Below are 20,152 nucleotides of genomic sequence, written 5' to 3'. Positions count from 1 at the left end.
CTTTCCCCCCAATAAGGTGGTCCATTGTGTTATGTAATTAAATAAAAGATGGGAAGGGAGACGGACACCAGGCTTGGGAAGAGCAATGAGACTGTTGGAAGATCTGTGTCGGGAAAGCAAGTGAGAGGAAATGTGAGGGTGCTATCCAGAGAAACAGAAGCAACATGAAGAAGAAGAGTTTGGATTTGATATCCCGCTTTATCACTACCCTAAGGAGTCTCAAAGCGGCTAACATTTTCCTTTCCCTTCCTCCCCCACAACAAACACTCTGTGAGGTGAGTGAGGCTGAGAGACTTCAAAGAAGTGTGACTAGCCCAAGGACACCCAGCAGCTGCATGTGGAGGAGTGGAGACACAAACCCGGTTCACCAGATTACGAGTCTACCGCTCTTAACCACTACACCACATGAGAGATAAAAGTACAGTGGTGCCTCGCAAGACGAAATTAATTCATTCCGTGAGTTTTTTCGTCTTGCGGTTTTTTTCGTCTTGCGAAGCACAGTTTTGGAAAAGTTTTGGAAAAGCTTCAAAAATCACCAAAGTCTTCAAAAACCTCAAAAAAGGCTACCACACCGCGTGCTATGAGTTGCTCCTCGAAGTCAAGTCGCAACTGTATTAACGGTTTTAAGAAAAAGGAAGCAAGCCCCAGCGGCGTAGCGTGAGTTGTCAGCACCCGGGGCAACGCAAGTAATTTGCGCCCCCTAACCCGGGGCAAGGCAAGTAATTTGCGCCCCCCCTAACCCCTAACCTGCGAGTTGCCGCTGGCACTGCCGCCCAAACGACGTCGCTTGCCCAGAGGAGGAGGGGGGCAGAGAGGCGAGGAAAATGCAACGGCCCAGCAGCTGCAGCAGCACCGGCGGAGGCGGGGCTGTGAGGAGGGGCTGCCTGGTGCGTCCTCCGCGGCGAGCGCTGAGAGCCGCTGCCTGCCGGGCGCCTTCAGCCCGGACGCGCGCACAGCTCGTCAGTTCCGCGAGACATGCAGCTCCGCTACAGCCTGCGCCCGAGGCTCTTCGGCGACTCCGGAGGCAGCGAGCGCGCCCCCCCAGATGTTGCGCCCGGTGCGGCCGGCACCCCTGGCACCCCCCACGCTACGCCACTGGCAAGCCCATAGGGAAAATCGTCTTGTGAAGCAACTCAAAAAACCAAAAACCCTTTCGTTTTGCGAGTTTTCTGTCTTGCGAGGCATTCGTCTTGCGAGGTACCACTGTACAGGATTGATGGCTCAATGACTCTCTTCAATATCAAACACGGACAAAGATACAGTATAAGGAGCAGGAGGAGCAGTTAAATTCTTAGATGGTGGAATATCATTTTTAAAGACTCAGCCCTAAGTCACCGCATAAATATAGTTTCAGACAACTTCTCAAGATCTACAGAAGTTAATGTTTTAGTGAAATATGTACTAGTCCTTTGGAACCTAGCATAGGGACTGTCTAACCAGCTTCCAGGGACACTCATGGTGGCTAAACGTCTATTGCTTCCTAAGAAGAGCCTGTTGGATCAGTCCAGAGGCCCAGGTCGTCCAGCATCCTGTTCTCACAGTGGCCTGTGGGAAACCAGCAAGGACAGTCCGACTACAAGAGTGCTCTGCCCTCCTGCTTTTTCCGGAACAGGATTATTTGGGGGAAGCCATGACTGTTGAAAGTTGTACCGTGCTACCCACCCCACCACCCATAGTCAGTGGTCAGTCATGTTGGGAGCTGTAGTCCAACAACATCTGGAGGGCAACAGCCCCTCCCAACCCTGATGTACAGGGAGGTAACAAAATAAAAACAGGGAACATGAGAGACTCCATTGCGTCCAACTTGTAGGGTATTTGGTTCCCCCTCAATAGAAAACATTGAAAATACTACAAAGGGGAAAGGAGCCAGTGTGGTGTAATGGTTAGAATGCTAGACTAGGATATGGGAGGCCAGGGTTTGAATCCCCATGGAGCCGTATAGCTCAGTGGGTGAACCTGGGCCAGTCACTGTCTCTCAGCCTAACCTACCCTACAGGGTTGTTGTGAGGATAAAACAGGGAGTTAAGAACCTTGTACACCGCCTTGAGCTCCTTGGAGGAAAAGGTGGGAAATAAAGGTAATTTTTTTAAAAAAGAAAGCTTAGAGAGAATGGGAGGCTCGTTGGGCCTGTTGCTCTTGTTGTTTTTATGTGAAGCCACACAAGCTATAAAGTTACAGGTTGGGTTTCGCGTCAACTGCTTGACATTTCAATAGCCTGTTTGGACTGAAGCCACCTAATCGACTGCAGGGCCACACCCTTCCCTCTCTCCCAACCACCGACTTCTCACTTAAGCCAAAGAACCTTATGCAAAAGCCGGCTAGGAACAACGCAGCCCTTTGCTGTGAACCAGGGAGCTGTTTTGCCTGGGATTCAAATAGGCCAGGTAGGCAAACGGGCTTTGCAAATCAGACCGCTCGCCAGCTGGCGGACAGTTAGGCTGCACCCAGCCCAGGCTGACAAACTGCTTCACAGGGGAAAAGACAGCTCACTTCTGAAAACTTGCTGAATAACATCATTTGGGTGTCCACAGCGCACTGCACATGCAAAATCCTCCATAATCCCATAAAGTAGATTGTTTAAAGTATTTTTAAAAAATAATAATAATAACTGATGCACCGCTCTATATCACAATTTCTAAGAGGTGCACGGTAAGGATATATTCAAAAACCACAGAAAATCATTTTGGCAAAGTTCGTAGCATAGTGGCAGAGCAGCTGCTTGGCATGCAGAGTCACAGAAATGAAATTTGGGTTTTGTCTGTGCTGTGCACACAACGCTATAGAAATAAGTATCACACAATTGTGAGAAGGAAGGGAAGGGGAGAGAACAGGCAAAGCTGACTGAGAGTATTCTACCCAACAGCTCAGTAAGAAATGAACCAACTCCTTCCTTCCAGTGTTCTGGCCAATGAGTGTAAAGCAGGGATGGGGAACCACAAGCCCGGGGACCAAATCTACGCCCCCTTGCCACTGAGGCTGTCTGGGCCTCCGAAACGGAGGCTGGCAAACATTGAAACAAAGGCTTCCCAAACCAAAGCAAATGCCTACCACCCTTATTGTTTACTGGAGCAGTTACAGGGCTTCACTTATGCTCTTTCCACAATTCTGACAATTGCCCTGTGAGGCAGGTCAATTGCAGATGAAGGGCTCAGAGTGTGTAGCTTGAATAAGGCCACCCACCGAGGCAACAGCAGAGGTCACAGCTGGTTTTGAGCACAGCCTCTTCTCCACTGTCCTTCTCCAGAGAGCAGCAAAAGACTGTTAACTCTGGAAGGGAAAAGTGTTTGAGGAGCTAAAGGGCATGTACTACTTCATATAAGGACAGGAGAAGAACCTGCTGGATCAGGCCAGTGGCCCATTTCATCCAGCATCCTGTTCACTCAATGGCCACCAAGCACTGGGGAAACCTGCAAGCTGGATGTGAGCGCAACACCATTCTGCCCACCTGCAATGACTAGCAACTTGTATTCATTGACTTGTTGTTGTTGTTTAGTCGTTCAGTCGTGTCCGACTCTTCGTGACCAGAGCACACCAAGCACTCCTGTCTTCCACTGCCTCCCTCAGTTTGGTCAAACTCATATTAGTAGCTTCGAGAACACTGTCCAAGCATCTCATCCTCTGTCATCCCCTTCTCATGCCCTCAATCTTTCCCAGCATCAGGGTCTTTTCCAGGGAGTCTTCTCTTCTCATGAGGTGGCCAAAATATTGGAGCCTCAGCTTCACAATCTGTCCTTCCAGTGAGCACTCAGGGCTGATTTCCTTCAGAATGGATAGGTTTGATCTTCTTGCAGTCCATGGGACTCTCAAGAGTCTCCTCCAGCACCATAATTCAAAAGCATCAATTCTTCAGTGATCAGCCTTCTTTATGGTCCAGCTCTCACTTCCATACATCACTACCGGGAAAACCATGGCTTTAACTATACGGACCTTTGTTGGCAAGGTGATATCTCTGCTGTTTCATTGACTTAATACTGCTAATAGTGGAGGCAGGACATAACCATTGTGGCTAGCAGCTCTTCATAGACTTGTCCTCCCTGAATTTGCCTAATCCTCTTTTGAAGCCATTCAAGTTGGTGGCCACTACTGCCTCTTGTGGGAGTGAGTTCCAAAGATTAACTCCTGTGCCATGGGAAGAAACACTTTCTTTCCTCCATCCTGAACTCTCCCAACAATCCACAGACCAATCCTCCACAACATTTCGCCATGGACCAAACAAGTCTTTTTTCAAATGAGCTCTCTGTTTATCCCAAATATGTTAAAAAACTTCCAGTTCTTTGATCCCAACCCCTCAGTACAAGGAATCTGGAAACTACTGCAGTAAAAAGGTGTGGTTCCTTATTAACCGTACTCCGGTTCCTTATTAGTTTTTGTTTATGGAAGAACTGGCTCTGGTAACTCAGTGGTAAAAGTGTCAAGACCTGCTGGGTCTCACTTACTGGGAAAATGATGCATTTAAAATATATTAATCCTCCCCAGTTTTGTTTTATTGTTATTTTTTATTGGCCCTTTTTGAAGTCCCTCGCTATGATAAATAAAATTTTATAAACTTCTATCATGTTGCCTCTTACTCTCTCCTTTTTTCTAAACTAAAAAGTCCCAAAAGCTGCAACCTTTCCTCATAAGGGAGTCACTCCATCCTCTTGATCATTTAATATATATTTTGGAGAACTGGCCAGGAATGACAAGCCTGGGAACACTCAAAAAAGAAGTAGCTACTTGGACAGGACAGAGGGCAGAACCAGTAGCTGCACTGTGATATATTTTGGTATTAGTAAAGGTAAAGGGACCCCTGACCATTAGGTCCAGTTGTGGCCGACTCTGGGGTTGCGGCGCTAATCTCACTTTATTGGCCGAGGGAGCCGGCATACAGCTTCCGGGTCATGTGGCCAGCATGACTAAGCTGCTTCTGGCAAACCAGAGCAGCGCACGGAAACGCCATTTACCTTCCCGCCGGAGTGGTACCTATTTATCTACTTGCACTTTGACGTGCTTTCTAACTGCTAGGTTGGCAGGAGCAGGGACCGAGAAATGGGACCTCACCCCGTCGCGGGGATTCGAACCGCTGACCAGCAAGTCCTAGGCTCTGTGGTTTAACCCACAGCGCCACCCGCATCTCTATATTTTTGGGTATTTTGGTATTACTTCCCCCCAAAATAGAAGGGGACGCTCAAAAAAGAAGCTCTATTCCATATCAACCTTGTCGTGCAAACTCACTTCTTTTCATCATGTACAGCCTACCTCACCCAAGTTCGGCCCCGTTTCACAATGATAAATCCCAAATAATTAAAACGTCATTCACGCATTAAGCCAATATGAGCCACATTCATGGTGGGGGATTTTTTTTTTTTTTAAAGGACAAAAAAATCTTTCAAAAGTAGGGGGAGGGGAGAGGGAGGAAGAGGGATAAATAACTATATTGCTCTCTGCTGAATTTCTCCCTCCCCTCATTTCTCTTTATAATGCAGATGTCAGGGTGATGTCCCCACCCCCCTCTTCTTCTGCAGAATGTCAAAAAAGAACAAAGCCATCTTTGATCTTTTTTCAGGCCAAAATTTATTCCAAATAAGTTGGAGCTGGGTGGGTTAAGAAAGACGCACACAAACCCCACTGGAACAGCTCGAGATGACAATGAAAGGGAGACTGATGGCCTTAAGCTACGTTTCCAAAATTCAGTTGATGCAAGCTTGGGAAACACTGGTTGTGCCGGGAGGATTTGACATGAAAAATTGTAAGAATTCAAAGTCAACCTGATTATAACTATTCTGAGTAAACCTGAAGAATGTTGTTTATTTTTTGATTCATTTCATTTGTGTACCGCTAATTTTTTTAAGAAAAAAAAAATCCTCAAAGCGGTTATCAGCACATTAAAACATCAAATAAAACAATCCAGAATAGAACGTTACTGCAGAAAGTAAAACATAAAGTATGCATTCAATGCAACAGAATGAGCAAGAAACTAAAATACTTTGAAATAAATCATCGCTTAAGGAGGTCAACTACGGAATGCACATTTAACGCAGCAAGTGAACAACAACAAATGATCTTAAACATTTCAAAATAAAACCTACTGAAATGAGTCAAATATAAAATGCACATTTAAAACAGCATAATTAGCAAGAGTGGGGAAATAATACCATAAGTCTAGAACTTAATCTGCAGCTGTTGCTGCCAGTCTTGCCAACAGTGGTCCATGGTGGGTGGTAGCTGTGGAGGCTCAGTGACCTGAATCTGCATTAAGAGGCAGCCACATGAAATCGCTCTGTTGGGCAGCTACCTGGGGAGGTGATGGTGACAGCACTACAGTGGTACCTCAGGTTAAGTACTTAATTCGTTCCGGAGGTCCGTTCTTAACTTGAAACTGTTCTTAACCTGAAGCACTACTTTAGTTAATGGGGCCTCCCGCTGCCACCGCGCCACCGGAGCACGATTTCTGTTCTCATCCTGAAGCAAAGTTCTTAACCCGAGGTGCTATTTCTGGGTTAGCAGAGTGTGTAACGTGAAACGTATGTAACCCGAGGTACCACTGTATTGGGTCTCTTGCTACCTTTATTGCCATTTGATAGATTTTCAGCTCTGTGCACAACTCTCCTACCCAAGCCCCACTCAGGGAAAATGACCCTCCATGGAGACAAAGTGAGCAGATTCTTGGAAAGCATTTTGGTGCTTGCTAAAAACCTTTGTTTGTTTATTTGTTTGTTTGTTTGAGCAAGGCTACCTAGGGATGCAGTTTTTAACACATTTTAGTACAATTGTTTTTGAAATACTGGTTTTATACTATATCATATTTAATGGGTTATACTGAATGAGGTTTTGCTCAGCATTATCAGTTGTCTTTTGTTTGCTTCTCTCTCCAACTCATTCCCCCGCCACCCCATCCTTTTTATAGACACAAAAAGGAGGAAGACTGAACGAGAGTTTGACTTTGAAGACTTGCTGTGTTAGGGGTGGGTGAATAGGATTTCTGAAAGGTTCTTGGGGTCTTAGCTGCTATGTGCCTTTTTAAGCCGTGGAGAGGCAGGGGCAGGAGGCAGAGAGATAAAAACCACAGCGTTTTCTTGCCAAAGGGCTATGACTCGGACAAATGAAGCAAGATCAGAAAAGTACAAAGGAGGCTACTAAGAAGTCAAGTATGGGATCTCCACAGAGTACGGGGCGGCTGCAGCTGGAAGGTCAGAGGTCGGAACGTTGCAGACATCACTTTCCAAAAATTCCCATGAAGCTTCGCTGCAGAAAGTCTGTCCCTTTCCCATTTCTCATGTACAGATACCGAGGAAGCATTGCAAAAAACAAAAGGAGGAAAGAAAGCGCCCTTTATGTTCCACTCCGGCCCACGTTAATGCAATAAAACCAATTGGGATAATTACCCTCCCTTTCAGAGTCCTAACGGCAAAAAGGAGGAAGACGTGGCTGTCAATTAAAGCTGCTGACTGCAGCCCATTTTGAGCTTGATTTCAAACACATAGGAATGCAATAAATCCTTGGTTTACAGCATCATATCTAATGTGATTTCAGAGCTGGAGAGCCTGCAATGTCAAAATTCAAAGCAATTTGGAGAGCAGAGGGAGGAAGAGGGCTCATCTGACTTCTCAGCTAATCAGATTTCCACCTTTTCCAGTAAGTGCTTTTGCGAAGCTGCACAAAAGAATGGAAAACCCAAAAAAGTAACAAAGGGGTAGGGGAATAACGTTATATTTGAAAGTTTAAATTTGTGGAATAGCCTTCACAGGATCTGTCCACAGGCTGCAACCATAGAGCAGTTTTCCACCAGTACCTCCAACGGTGCCTGTGAAAGTTTTCTTGAGTTCCACCCAGAATTCATGGGCATCCAATGAACCTGCATGTTGAAAGATTCGGGGCAATAAAAAGGAAGAACTGCCTCACACAGTACATAGTCAAACTGTTGAACTTGTTCCCACAGGAAGAAGCGATGGCCACCAACTTAAAGGTAAAGGGACCCCTGACCATTAGGTCCAGTCGCAGATGACTCTGGGGTTGCGGCACTCATCTCGCTTTATTGGCTGAGGGAGCCGGCGTACAGCTTCCGGGTCATGTGGCCAGCATGACTAAGCCGCTTCTGGCGAACCAGAGCAGCGCACAGAAACGCCGTTTACCTTCCCGTCGGAGTGGTACCTATTTTTTATCTACTTGCACTTTGACATGCTTTCAAACTGCTAGGTTGGCAGGAGCAGGGACTGAGGAACGGGAGCTCACCCCGTTGCGGGGATTCGAACCGCCAACCTTCTGATCGGCAAGCCCTAGGCTCTGTGGTTTAACCCACAGCGCCACTGGCTTTAAAAGAGGACTGGACAAATTGATGAAGGATGTAAAGGCTATCAGTGGCTAACATGACACTTTCTCAACATTCTGAAGGTGGCCACAATCTTGAAGTCCCCTGCAATAGAGGTCATGGGCCTGCCTTTGGAAGAAAGGGGAGGATAAAATGTAATGAAATGAAAGATAAACAAGCAAATATAGTAAGAGTAAACTCACATTCTTGGCATAGGTCCTTCTGTACGCAAAATGACCCACAAGAGGAAGCCATTGAGGTGGGGGACCAGAAGCTTTGCGGAAACACAAAAGATGGTGAGGAGATGGGCTCTAAATGGAGGGAGTGACAGTTCAGTAAGGACAGGGCATTCTCAGCAGCCAGAGAATGATCAGGATCACGGGGGGGGGGGGGCAGAATGGAAAGCCAGGGAGGGTGAAATGGAACAAAGTTTCCTGAAAGAAGACACGGCCAACTGACACCTAAGCAGGAGCATGCGGCTCTGCAATATTCTGCTGCAGGGTCCACATGTTATAAAGTCATATTGTGGGCTTTTCGAAAACCGTTTTTTTGCTTGCCTTCCAAGGATGATGGAAGAGTAAGGGTGAAACGCAGTTAAGAGAGTACAGTGGTACCTCGGGTTACATACGCTTCAGGTTACAGACTCTGCTAACCCAGAAATCGTGCTTCAGGTTAAGAACTTTGCTTCAAGATGAGAACAGAAATCGTGCTCCGGCAGCGCAGCGGCAGCAGGAGGCCCCATTAGCTAAAGTGATGCTTCAGGTTAAAAACAGTTTCAGGTTAAGAACAGGCCTCCGGAACGAATTAAGTACTTAACCCGAGGTACCACTGTAGCAGGAAAGAGGCTGTTTCCTTCATTCCCTGCACCAAGAGCTTTTCATCCTGGCTGGAACAGACTACAGGGCTCGTTGGACCTTACTAGCCTGACCTAGCAAGACAATTCATCTCTAAGTCAGCTTCCAGTAACCTAGAGAAGAACTGGTGTGGATTTGGCCATGAGTTCAACAGCTGCCCCATTCTTCCCGAAAGCCCTCTTGCTCCTGGGACCGTTTTAACTTTACATAACCTGCCTGCACTGCACTGCACCAAACACACACACACACACACACACACACACACACACACACACACACGTGTGTGTAGGATAAATATGAAGAATCACTGAAGATTTGTAACACCTGCAAGAAGGGAATTCTGTGCATTTGTTTTAACCAAGTACTGTTGGCTTGCAGCTGCCTAAGACGTTCAGCTATGAATCTGGGAATATGTACAATTCACAGAGTGTCTCTCCCTGTCCTTAAAAGATCTGAGCTTTCGGTTATCCGGAGAGCCATAACTCTCCAGGTGTCTTCCGAGCGAGTTCTCGGTGAAACAGATGAAGCCCCAAGAGCAGTTTTTTATGTCTCACTTGTTGATATATAAGTAGCAGGCATCTGAGAGGGGGGAAGATGGAAAGGTCATTAAAGGGAGAGGGGATTTTAATCCAGGCTGGCGTGGATCAGTGATTGATGGCACCTCAGGCAGCGCCATGCCCCAAGTTATGTGTACGATCCCTTCTGGACTAGGATAACAAGGCTGACAGCCCACAGCACAGCGCAAGCTTAACGCGTGAAACCAGCATTTCCTCCCGGACCACACATGTGCACCTGTTGCAATGCTGCCTGCAGCTGAGGAATGGGCAGCAGTTAAACATAGACAGAGAAGGGGCTGCCGGTACTGCCACCAGCAGGGTGTGTTTCTGGTTGCATGGAACATGCACATACAACTCCAGTGGTGTGTGTGTGTGTGTGTGTTATTACATTTATATCCTATCTGCTTTCATCTAAGGAGCTCAAGGTGGCATACAAAGTTCTCCCCTCCTGCCAATTTAATCTTGTGAGGTAGGTTAGACCAAGAATGACTGGCCCAAGGTCACACCGCGAGCTTCATGGCTCAGTCGGTATTCGAACTCTGGCCCCGCAGGTCCAGCACTCTAACTGCAATGCCACACTGGCTCTCATACCATTCTGGGAACTGTACTTTGTTACGAGTTGCTAGGAGGCCCCTATTCCCCTCATGCAGCTAAAATTCCCATTGTTCACAAGAGTGACTCTTATACCACTCTGTTAAACTGAACTGAGCGGCAGCGACTGGTCCAAAATCAACCTTGAACCTAGCCCCTTTGAGGAAACAGTGGGACAAAAATGCAATAAATACATAAAAAATAAATAAATACAGTGGTACCTCGGGTTAAGAACTTAATTCGTTCTGGAGGCCCTTTCTTAACCTGAAACTGTTCTTAACCTGAAACACCACTTTAGGTAATGGGGCCTCCCGCTGCTGCTGCGCGATTTCTGTTCTCATTCTGAAGCAAAGTTCTTAAACTGAGGTACTATTTCTGGGTTAGCGGAGTCTGTAACCTGAAGCGTCTGTAACCCGAGGTACCACTGTATGTGAATGGGCTAAATGAATTCCTGGTTTCCACAACAACACTGGAAATGTGCAGGATTTACTATTGAGAGCAACAAGTTGTTTTTGTTTTCTTTGTTTTCTAAAGAGAATGGCAAAATGCTTCTGGTTCGATCCCTGTAAAGGACAGCTGCATATTCCTGCATTGCAGGGGGCTGGACTAGATGACCACAGGGTCCCTGCCAACTCTACAGTTCTATGACTCTATGATCCCATAGCACATTCCTAGTCCCGGCAGCTGGGAGACAGGCTGGAAAGCGTGGGGGCAATGACTACTGAAACCAGGTGCTGCAGTCAAGGAGGGGCTTTGGTTCCCAGTGTGGGCAGTACCACCCCCACCCCCAGAGGAGGGGAGTGGGATTACCTTGCTGGGAAGTGCTCAGAGGCAAGAGGAGGTGTAAATGACTATCAGACTTCAACAAGCTAGTATCACTGGATCAAGTGCACCAGTTTTGTTGCATTCATTCAACGGAATACAATGGTACCTCGGGTCACATACGCTTCAGGTTACAGACGCTTCAGGTTACAGACTCCGCTAACCCAGAAATATTACCTCGGGTTAAGAACTTTGCTTCAGGATGAGAACAGAAATCGTGCGGCGGCAGCAGGAGGCCCCATTAGCTAAAGTGGTGCTTCAGGTTAAGAACAGTTTCAAGTTAAGAAAGGGCCGCCAGAACGAATTAAGTTCTTAACCCGAGGTACCACTGTATTTTTAATTGGATTGTGAATAAATGTGCAGTTAATTGTTACTGTTTTGAATTCTATTGTATTAGTATCTTCTTTAGTGGGTTCTGCAAACCAGTGTTCCGAATAATGCCTTTTATAGGGCAGAGGGTCACTTGGGATGAGCTTATTGAATCAAGGGGGCAGTGGCCCAAGAGAATTTGGGTACCCTTGGACCAGAGGTTTCCCCAGCTGGGAGTTACAAAGGAAGCTGCCTTCCACCAAGTTGGACCACTGATCCAACTAGCTCCGTATTGTCTGCACTGAGTGTCATCAGCTCTACAGGGCTGCAGACTGGGAATCTCTCCCAGCTCTACATGGAGATGCCAGAGATTGAACCTGGGACCTTCTACATGCAAAGCAGATGCTCTAACCACAGAGCCATGGCCATTTCCCCATGAATGAGGGCTCTCTTGAACCACCTTACGACACACATACATACATATATACATACAGGCCAATATGCACACACTGGCATTTCTCACCAACAAATTTGGCTTGTGAGGCTGCAGGATTTCAATTTGATGTTAGCTCCGTAGACAAAAAAAACCCCACCACATTGTTTTGGGCAGAGACCGGTTTTTGCAAGCAAACCGGAACTGGCCAATTTGTTTGTTTGTTGCCTTGAGAGCAATTTCTCAAAAAGCAGTCAGGGCTGTTGCTTCTCCGCCTCCCCGTCCCTACCTTCAAAAATAATGTTAGATGATTAAACCTTGGCTGAATGTAGCAGGTGCAGTTTTGTCTCATGCTTGAGGGGTCCCTTGATGCTGGAAGCAGAAAGCAGGGAGGGGAGTCTTGATGGGTTTTGCAGACCATGGAACCTCTTGGGATGATGCTGGTGGTGTCATGGCAGGGGCAAGGGGAGGAGCTTACTGGATCAAGCCCCCTCCCCTTCTCCAGGAGGAAGGGAATTGGGAGATGGACAGCTCTGAAGGGGGGGGGAGGTTATTTCCCTGTCTCGTTTTTTTTTTTTTTTAGTTGGAGAGACTAAATGCAAGAGGGAATCACAGAAAGCTGAGAGGCTCCTTGAGATTCCCATTATCACTCCAGTATTGCAGGACAGAAAATTTTTAACCCCTTAACTGCCTAGTGTGCTGAAAACCTGTAGCCCCACAGGGCAGTCTAAACATGTAAGAAAAAGTGATAAGAAAAGGTGGTCATTTATTCTGCTGGGGTAAATGGAAGGTACAAAAAAATTCAGCTATACTGGAACATCACACAGATCTTGAGACCTAGGCCCTTTGCACGACAGTGTTCTTAAACTTTGAAAAATGCGAAGGAATTACTGTCTTCCCAAAGTGATTTTTAAATTTCAGCTCCACTTATAATGGAAAGCAGGCAGTAATCACCTACCAACGCACAGCCCTGGTTAATAGCTGAAGCCTGAGGTGAGATCTCATGTTAATCAAGCACTTCAATTAGCATTTAGTTAGGAGAGATTCAAATAAAAACCTCTCCCACAGCCCTCGGTTCACACTTGAGACTATACCCAAAGATTTGTTAGATTCAAGTAGGAATGGGAGGAGGGAGGCAGGGGGAGATTTGATTCAGTTTGTACTTAAAGGCGAACCAAGTTATTTTACACCATCTGAAACAATATGTGAACTCAAGCACAGTGATCTTTTGAAATTCTTACTTCTCCAAATTTTGCAATGCTGTTCTCCAGCCGAGTCATGTGGGGAGGAAAAAAAAAATGCCCCCCTGGCCACATGGAGGAAATTCTTGCTCCCAACAAGGACTCCCCAGGAAACTGTCAACTTACAAGTCCAATACTTGGAGCAAACAAATGCAAAATTAAACAAATATAAGATGTGGGGGAAATTCACTTACTGCTCCAAGCATGATTCTGAAGATAAGCCATCGATAGCCCCAGATGACTATGCGGGAAGGTGGTGTGCGTCTGGGCAACTGGGAAAGTGTCCAGAGAGGGCAGAGGAATATTCCTAAAAAACCTGTCTCCAGAAGCTGAGATTCCCACCCTAGAGGAGAAATAATGGGAGTTACACATTAGTTTGCTGGAGAACTAAGCGACAGTTCAGCTGCAACATGCAGCTTTATTGTCAGCAGGGTGATGGTCTCTGTTAAGCCGAGAGATCGCAATGTTTGGGCATAAATGGATGGAAATACCTCCCAAGTTACGTAGCTTCCAAAGAGGTAGCCTGCTTCAGCAAAACAAGAAAGGCTACTTTTTATCTCCTATCATGAGATACATTCATTTATTTAGAAGCATTTACAAACCACTTGGCATTTCAAACATCTCTTTTAAATAGGTTGAAAAACAAACAATATAACATTAAAACAAAAACCGCAAAAATATTACCAATAAAACAGTAGTTACAGAAGAAGCAAAAATTTGGGAGATCTAAGCAGATAAAACAGGGTCCAGTCTTATAACACAGGAAAAGCCTGGGCAAAAAAACAGAGCCTTCGGGAGAAACCTAAAGCAACTGATAGCGGCTGCTTCACATATGGAAGAGGAAAGGGTTAGGCAACAGCAGAAAATGTCCGTTTTCCGGTCACTGCCTTATGATGGGCATGTGGGGCATGCTACCAACAGCATAATTTCCCCAGATGACCTAAGTCAATGGTTCCCAAAAAAATTCACCTGCTTGGTCCCATAGATTCATCTCCAGTGACCCCTACTCTATAAAAAACATTATTCAGAATAAAGGTTTGCACAATCCACTAAGGAAGATAATAACACAATACAGTTAAAAACAGCAACAATTAATTGCACGTTTATTCAAAAACCAATAAAAACTATTTAGTTTAATTAATTCCACAACACTGATGAGTTTGATCCAGTGGCACAAGCTCCTCTGATTGACATCCACAGCTCTAGCACCCCCCTGCTGATCCCATTGGAATCATAGCATCCCTTAGGTCAGAGGTTCTCAACCTGTGGGTCCCCAGATGTTGTTGGACTACAACTCCCATCATCCCTGAGCTCTGGCCTTGCTAGTTAGGGGTGATGGGAGTTGTAGTTCAACAACATCTGGGGACGCACAGGTTGAGAAAGGCTGCCTTAAGTAATCTCATTGCCACCCAAGGGGTGGTACCATCCACTTTGGGAACCACTGACGTAGAGCAATATAATAATAATTTATAATAATAATTTATTATTTATACCCCGCCCATCTGGCTGAGTTTCCCCAGCCATTGGGATATTCTTGCCTTGGGATATTTTTTCCATTCACCCACCGAAGTCCCCTGCTTATCAAATGTGTTAAGAGAGGTAGAATTCCATCCCATGTCATACCAAGTTACAATATTTGCATTTTATTTCCCTTCCAGCTCCAGCAAAACACACACAACATAAAATATCCAAATGATTATTGAGAAAAGGAGGGAGGGGACATAAAAGAGTTTACACTGATGAAAAAAGACTTTTATAGAAGGGCCTTCACTCTGCTTAGTTATTAGTGGGAGTTCTTTGTTCTCTGTTACTCTGTACTTGTTTAAAATTCAATAAAATATATATTAAAAGACAAAATAAGAGGGTCTGCCCTGTTACTATTTCAGTGTGAGCAAAACAACTAAGTCACAAGTTGAACAAAAAGACATACATCTCAGTAAAGTAAATGTGACAGAAACAATAAACAACCCAATTGCTATGTATCAGTTAAATGAATTCCACTAATTAAATCAACAACATACATATATCAGTAGAAAAGATATATAAATAGCAATAGAATAAGTTCCATATATGAATAAGGTTTGTCCTTATTTCTATGTACACATTCCAAACAAGAGAATTTTTGACATATTAATTCTACTGCTGGTTTTAATATTAATCTACAGTTGCTTAGAACTTGTACAAAAATATTAACTCTCCTGTTGGTTAAAATATTAATCTTACTGTTGTTTGGAACTTGAAGGGCCGCCTTAGGCAAATATATAATGGGGAAAATAAGTACACCCTTGCTGAAGCAAGATTATTCCATAAACAAGAACCTTCCCAATTTACACATGCTGGAGACAATTTTAGCTCACAAACTCTGCTGAGTATCCTTCACCGATACTTAAGTCAGTGTTTCCTAAATTCCTGACAGCAGAGAGAGAGAAACATTCTGAATTGAAACTGGAAGAATGATTCACATATATATCCCCCCTTCTCAAATGTAAGCCTATTGCCTGTCCTCAGAGCCCACTGACTGGGTCTCCCAAATACATCAGGGCAAGCACAGAAAAGGAATTCATCCAGAGTTGCAAGAGGAAGCTTGGCACAGGGAAGAGTAAACGAATGCACTAGGTTGCTTCTGATACAGGTATCACTGCTGTTATAAAGGTGGCCGGGGCAGAGCAATGAATCATACAGAGATGCAGCAGGCAGCCTCCTGGTGGGAAGGGACTGAAGCTCACAGAAGCTTTTATTTATGTATTACGGGACAGGCAACCAGGTCTCTCAAAACACATTAGGGTGCCTGCTGCTGTGTTTTGGGAATCACGGCATCACATAATTAAAGGGCTGTTGAATAACAGAAAATGTGCAGATCTTGATCTCATGATGAGCAAGACTATTTTCTGAATATTGAAGGAAAGCAAAAAATAACCATGAATGGAACAGCCTTTTTGTTCTGCTAACTGTAGACCCAACAATTCCCTTCAATTAAAACTTAATGACTGTTTTCCCCTTCATGATTGAGCTTTGATTATAAAAAAAAGGGGGGGGGATTCTCATTTTCTCTGCACACATCCTGTGGTTTCTAGGAGATAACACTCACTGCCAAAGCCAGCACTTTTTGTGGAGCAGAACGCAGATCTGCAGTTGCAAAAGCAGCTGCATCAGAAAGGCGAGGGGAGACGGCAGAGCTTGAAAGGTTAATTGTTCCTGATGGCGGCCACAAATAGCAGTTATGGGCTCTGAACTGGCACCCGAAGGGTAGTATATCTCACTTGATTCAGCCCAAACAAGAACCCCAGTGTTATCAGGGCTTTCACATGCTAATTATCACAACCCTCTTCCAGAAAAAACAACTGGGTCCACTGGATCACCACCCGACAGTGCATTATCCCCCCACCCCAATTCTTCAACAGGAATCCTGCAGGCCACATCAGCCCCCTACCTCATTCTCTCTCCCCCACCCACATCACCCAGCACCATTGCCCCATTCATTTTCTTCTCAGCTGCCCAAGCGCCAACCACCACACTCCCTTTTGTCTGCGCTAAACACACATCTGTATTAAGAGGAAGTCACAGGTGGGGAGTCTCTGGCCAAATGACATTTGGCTCTTTTAGACTCTGCCCAGGCCATGTCCTTCAGGGGCCCTGTTCTGCACACTCTTGAGGGGCTCTTGCCTGGCTGAACTGCAATCGTGCCTCTTGTTTGATTGGATGGAGAACTATTGATTGTGTGAGCAGAAGCCGCTGTGTATGGCTGGATGTAAAAGAGAACAGCCAACTGTTTCACCTGGCCCCACCTGCAACTGGTCTGCGGCCCTCGGAAGGTTGCTAACAGGCCCTCAGATGTAAAGGAGCAGTGTGTTATCAGCATATTGATGACAACGTACTCCAAAACTCTGGATAACCTAACTCAGCAGTTTCATGTAGATGTTATCCATAGCATGAGGGATATAACTGAACCTTGAGGAACCCCACACTGAAGGCTCTGTGGGGCCGAAGAACACTCCCCAAGTATCACTTTCTAGAAACAACCATCCAATTAGGACCAGAGCCACCTCCAAGCAATGCCACCCACCCCTAGCTCGGACAGCTGCTCCAGAAGTATACCATGGTCGATGGTATTGAAGGCCACTGAGAGGCTAAGGAGAATTAACAGGGACACATTTACCCTGTCTCTCTCCCAACAGAGGTCATCATACAGGGTAATCAAAGCAGTTTCTGTGCCAAAACCAACCCAAAGCTACAACTGAAATACATCTAGAAAACCAGATTCCTCCAAGAGCACATGGATCTGGTTCACGGCCACCTGCTCAAGAACCTTGCCCAAGAAGGTGAGATTGGTAACTGGTCAGTAGTTACTTTGATTTTCCAAATGTAGGGAGGTCTTATTGAAGAGTGGTTTTACCATTGCCTCTTTCAACCCCATCCCACAAGGGGGCATTAATCATCTCCCTGGCCCAGCTAGTTTTCCCCTTTCTAATTTTGATGAGCCAAGAGGAGCAAGGGTCCAGAGCACATGTGGTCATCCTGGCCAATCCAAGCATCTTGTCCATATCCTCAAGCCTCATCCAACACAACAGGACTAGGCAGTGCTCTGGACACCCCTTGAGATTCGTCTGATGTAAGAGTGGAGTCAAGATGCCAGTGGATACAAGCGGTTTAATCCTCAAAACACTTTGCAAACAACTCACAGTGAGCTACCATCAGTTCTGCCACCTCCTTCGGGCCAGACTGTAAGAGGCCCCACACAACCCAGAAAAGCTGTGCCGGATGACACAATGAGGATACAATGGAGGTCGTCAATTGCTGCCTTCACTGCCACTAAGTAAGCTTGATGATGAGCCCTCACCAGTGTTTGATTGCATTCAACCAGAATTTTCCTCTACTCACGTTTGAGCTGCCTGGCTGCTTGTATCCACACCCTAACTCTGGAGTGCTATTGCACTGAAGCCCCAGACTGGCAGGTGCTCATGTGAGTTTCAATTTAAAACATCTGGCAGGCACTGGGTTCTCAAAAGCTGACATATATCCTTCTTGAAGTGCAGTGCCCAGAATAGGACACAGTACATCAGAGGAGATCCAACTCGCATGGAACAAATGGAAGAATCGCTTCTTGTGACTTGGAAACTCTGGTCCCAGTAACACCCACTAAAATTTCATTAGCCTTTGCAACCAGGTCACACTGCATTCAGCTCCACCACAGAATAACGACCCTGTTTGAATGCCACCCAGAAGAGGATTTGCAGCAGCCCTGAGAGTCACCAAATGCACCAGCGTAAGACGCGCAGAAGAGCAGGCCTCTGTTCCAACGTGAAAAATGAGGAGTGCCTCCAAATGGTATTCCCATCAAGTACTTGTGAACCGCTCTTCATACTGCAGATACGGGCCCAATAGGTGCAGTTCTGAATTGTGTGTCTGTGTCAACTGGGGGCGGGGAGGCCTCAATGGAGCCTCCAAAACCACAAGACCACACAGCAGGCTCCTTCGCTTCCCCTTCCTTTTTCTTGGATCCCAGCTGCTGGCAGGGGCTCACCCACTAGATTTTAATTTGTACCTGGCACAACACACACCCTTAGGCATTTTATTACTATTACTATATCAGGCAGGTGAGGAAGGGACCCCAAACCCAGTAAGGGAAAAGGGGGAAGTACAGCTTAGAATTTCACCCAATGTACCAGAATGCCTAATGGCCTGGAATTCTCTGCATGGAAATTCATGGGGGGCTTTTTGGCCTAGAAGGCTGATCTCCCCCACCCCTCCTGGTGCACCTGCCAGGCTTCTTCCAGAGCTGAATTCCTGGCACTGCCATCTTCTGGGGATGGTTCCAACATCCCAATCTCGTTTTAAAATGTGCCAGGATTTATTTATTGAGGTGGATAATTCCATCATGCAGCTGGAAAGGGCTTGGAAGGAGGGGTGAAGAGAATCTTATTGATGAGCCAGCCTGGAGTAAACAGAGCTCCCCCAGCTGTTAAAAAAACACAAAATAAATTATTAAGTTACCCACTGACACCAGCAACAGCTGAGACAGTGATCAACAGTGTTTAATGGTCAGTGAGGCCAGAGAGCACCATCATTTCAAAATATTCAACGGAGTGGGCAGCCCCCAGTTTGGAAAATGTCTTTTATTTTTAATAATTTTATTGATTTTTAAAAATTAATGAGCCCTTAACAAAAAAATCTCAAGGTATACTGTGAAAATACACCATAGGGATATACAGTCTGCAGTCTGAAGTGTAGAATATGATTTAACCCAGAACAAACAAACAAATGTCTGGGTGTCTGTGAAAATTCAGGATTGTTTTCCTTATTCGAATAATCAACAAAACAGCACCAATCAGTTATAAATGAGTTTGTGTGTCTCTGTCTGTCAGCTGGTCATATTTTGCTGCTCTTTCAGCCTTTGGTTAGCAATGGCTACTGCTAACTGGGCAGTTTTTTACAGATTGGGTTATCACTCTAATAGTCCTCTTCTTCCCCACAAATTTGTCTCACCTCCTTTCACAACCATTACCCTAAGGAAAACAGAAGTCTATCTTTCACAATAATAAATGGAAAACCCAACTTCAATATAACTGGTGAGGATGCCATTTTCCTACTTCAATAGTGAGATTACCTTACAGAAGCCAGTGAGAAACAGATTTCCCCTCCTGAACCCTGCTGAAGTAGCGCAAGCACCCATCACCAGACCCAGACTTTTCCACAATGAATCAAGCAGGCCCGAGGTCTGCACATGAAGCTGGGAGATATGGCATCACAGCTTGCTAGGAATTTGTAAGCAAACTCTGAAGAACGGTCATAGTTCAGAGGCACAGTACACATTTTGCATGCAGAAGGTCTCCAGTGGCACTACTGAATTAGATGAGCCAATGTTCTGACCCAATATGAGGCAGCTTCAAAACACACACACACACACACACAAACACACACCCTTCTAAGCATTAAAACAAACCTCCCAAAAGTATCATACCTCAATATATTGGTCTAAATATCAGCTGGGAGCCAACAGTAGGAAAACAGAGCAGTCAGCCACCAGCAATGAAAATGAACACTCCGCCATCTTGACAGAG

The 20,152-nt window shown here is 45.6% G+C and overlaps 1 protein-coding gene across 6 annotated transcripts in view; it reads right to left on the bottom strand.

Moving 5' to 3' along the window:
* The window catches only part of LMF1 (lipase maturation factor 1), a 158,551-nt gene that overhangs the window by 98,858 nt on the left and 39,541 nt on the right, over positions 1–20,152 (bottom strand). For 5 of the 6 annotated variants that reach the window (XM_083473827.1, XM_083473825.1, XM_083473828.1 and 2 more), the window contains one exon: positions 13,289–13,437. In XM_083473827.1, the coding sequence (XP_083329953.1) occupies positions 13,289–13,300 (12 nt within the window). In that variant the 5' untranslated portion in view covers positions 13,301–13,437. Of the gene's footprint in view, positions 1–13,288; positions 13,438–19,698; positions 19,790–20,152 lie in introns of those variants that run through there. The other variant, XM_083473829.1, reaches the window with a different exon arrangement.

Source organism: Podarcis liolepis (assembly GCF_965112155.1).
Source record: "Podarcis liolepis genome assembly, chromosome: 14".
Taxonomy (NCBI): domain Eukaryota; kingdom Metazoa; phylum Chordata; class Lepidosauria; order Squamata; family Lacertidae; genus Podarcis; species Podarcis liolepis.
The sequence above is the reverse complement of the archived record's forward strand: the minus strand, read 5'-3'. Positions and strand labels throughout refer to the sequence as shown.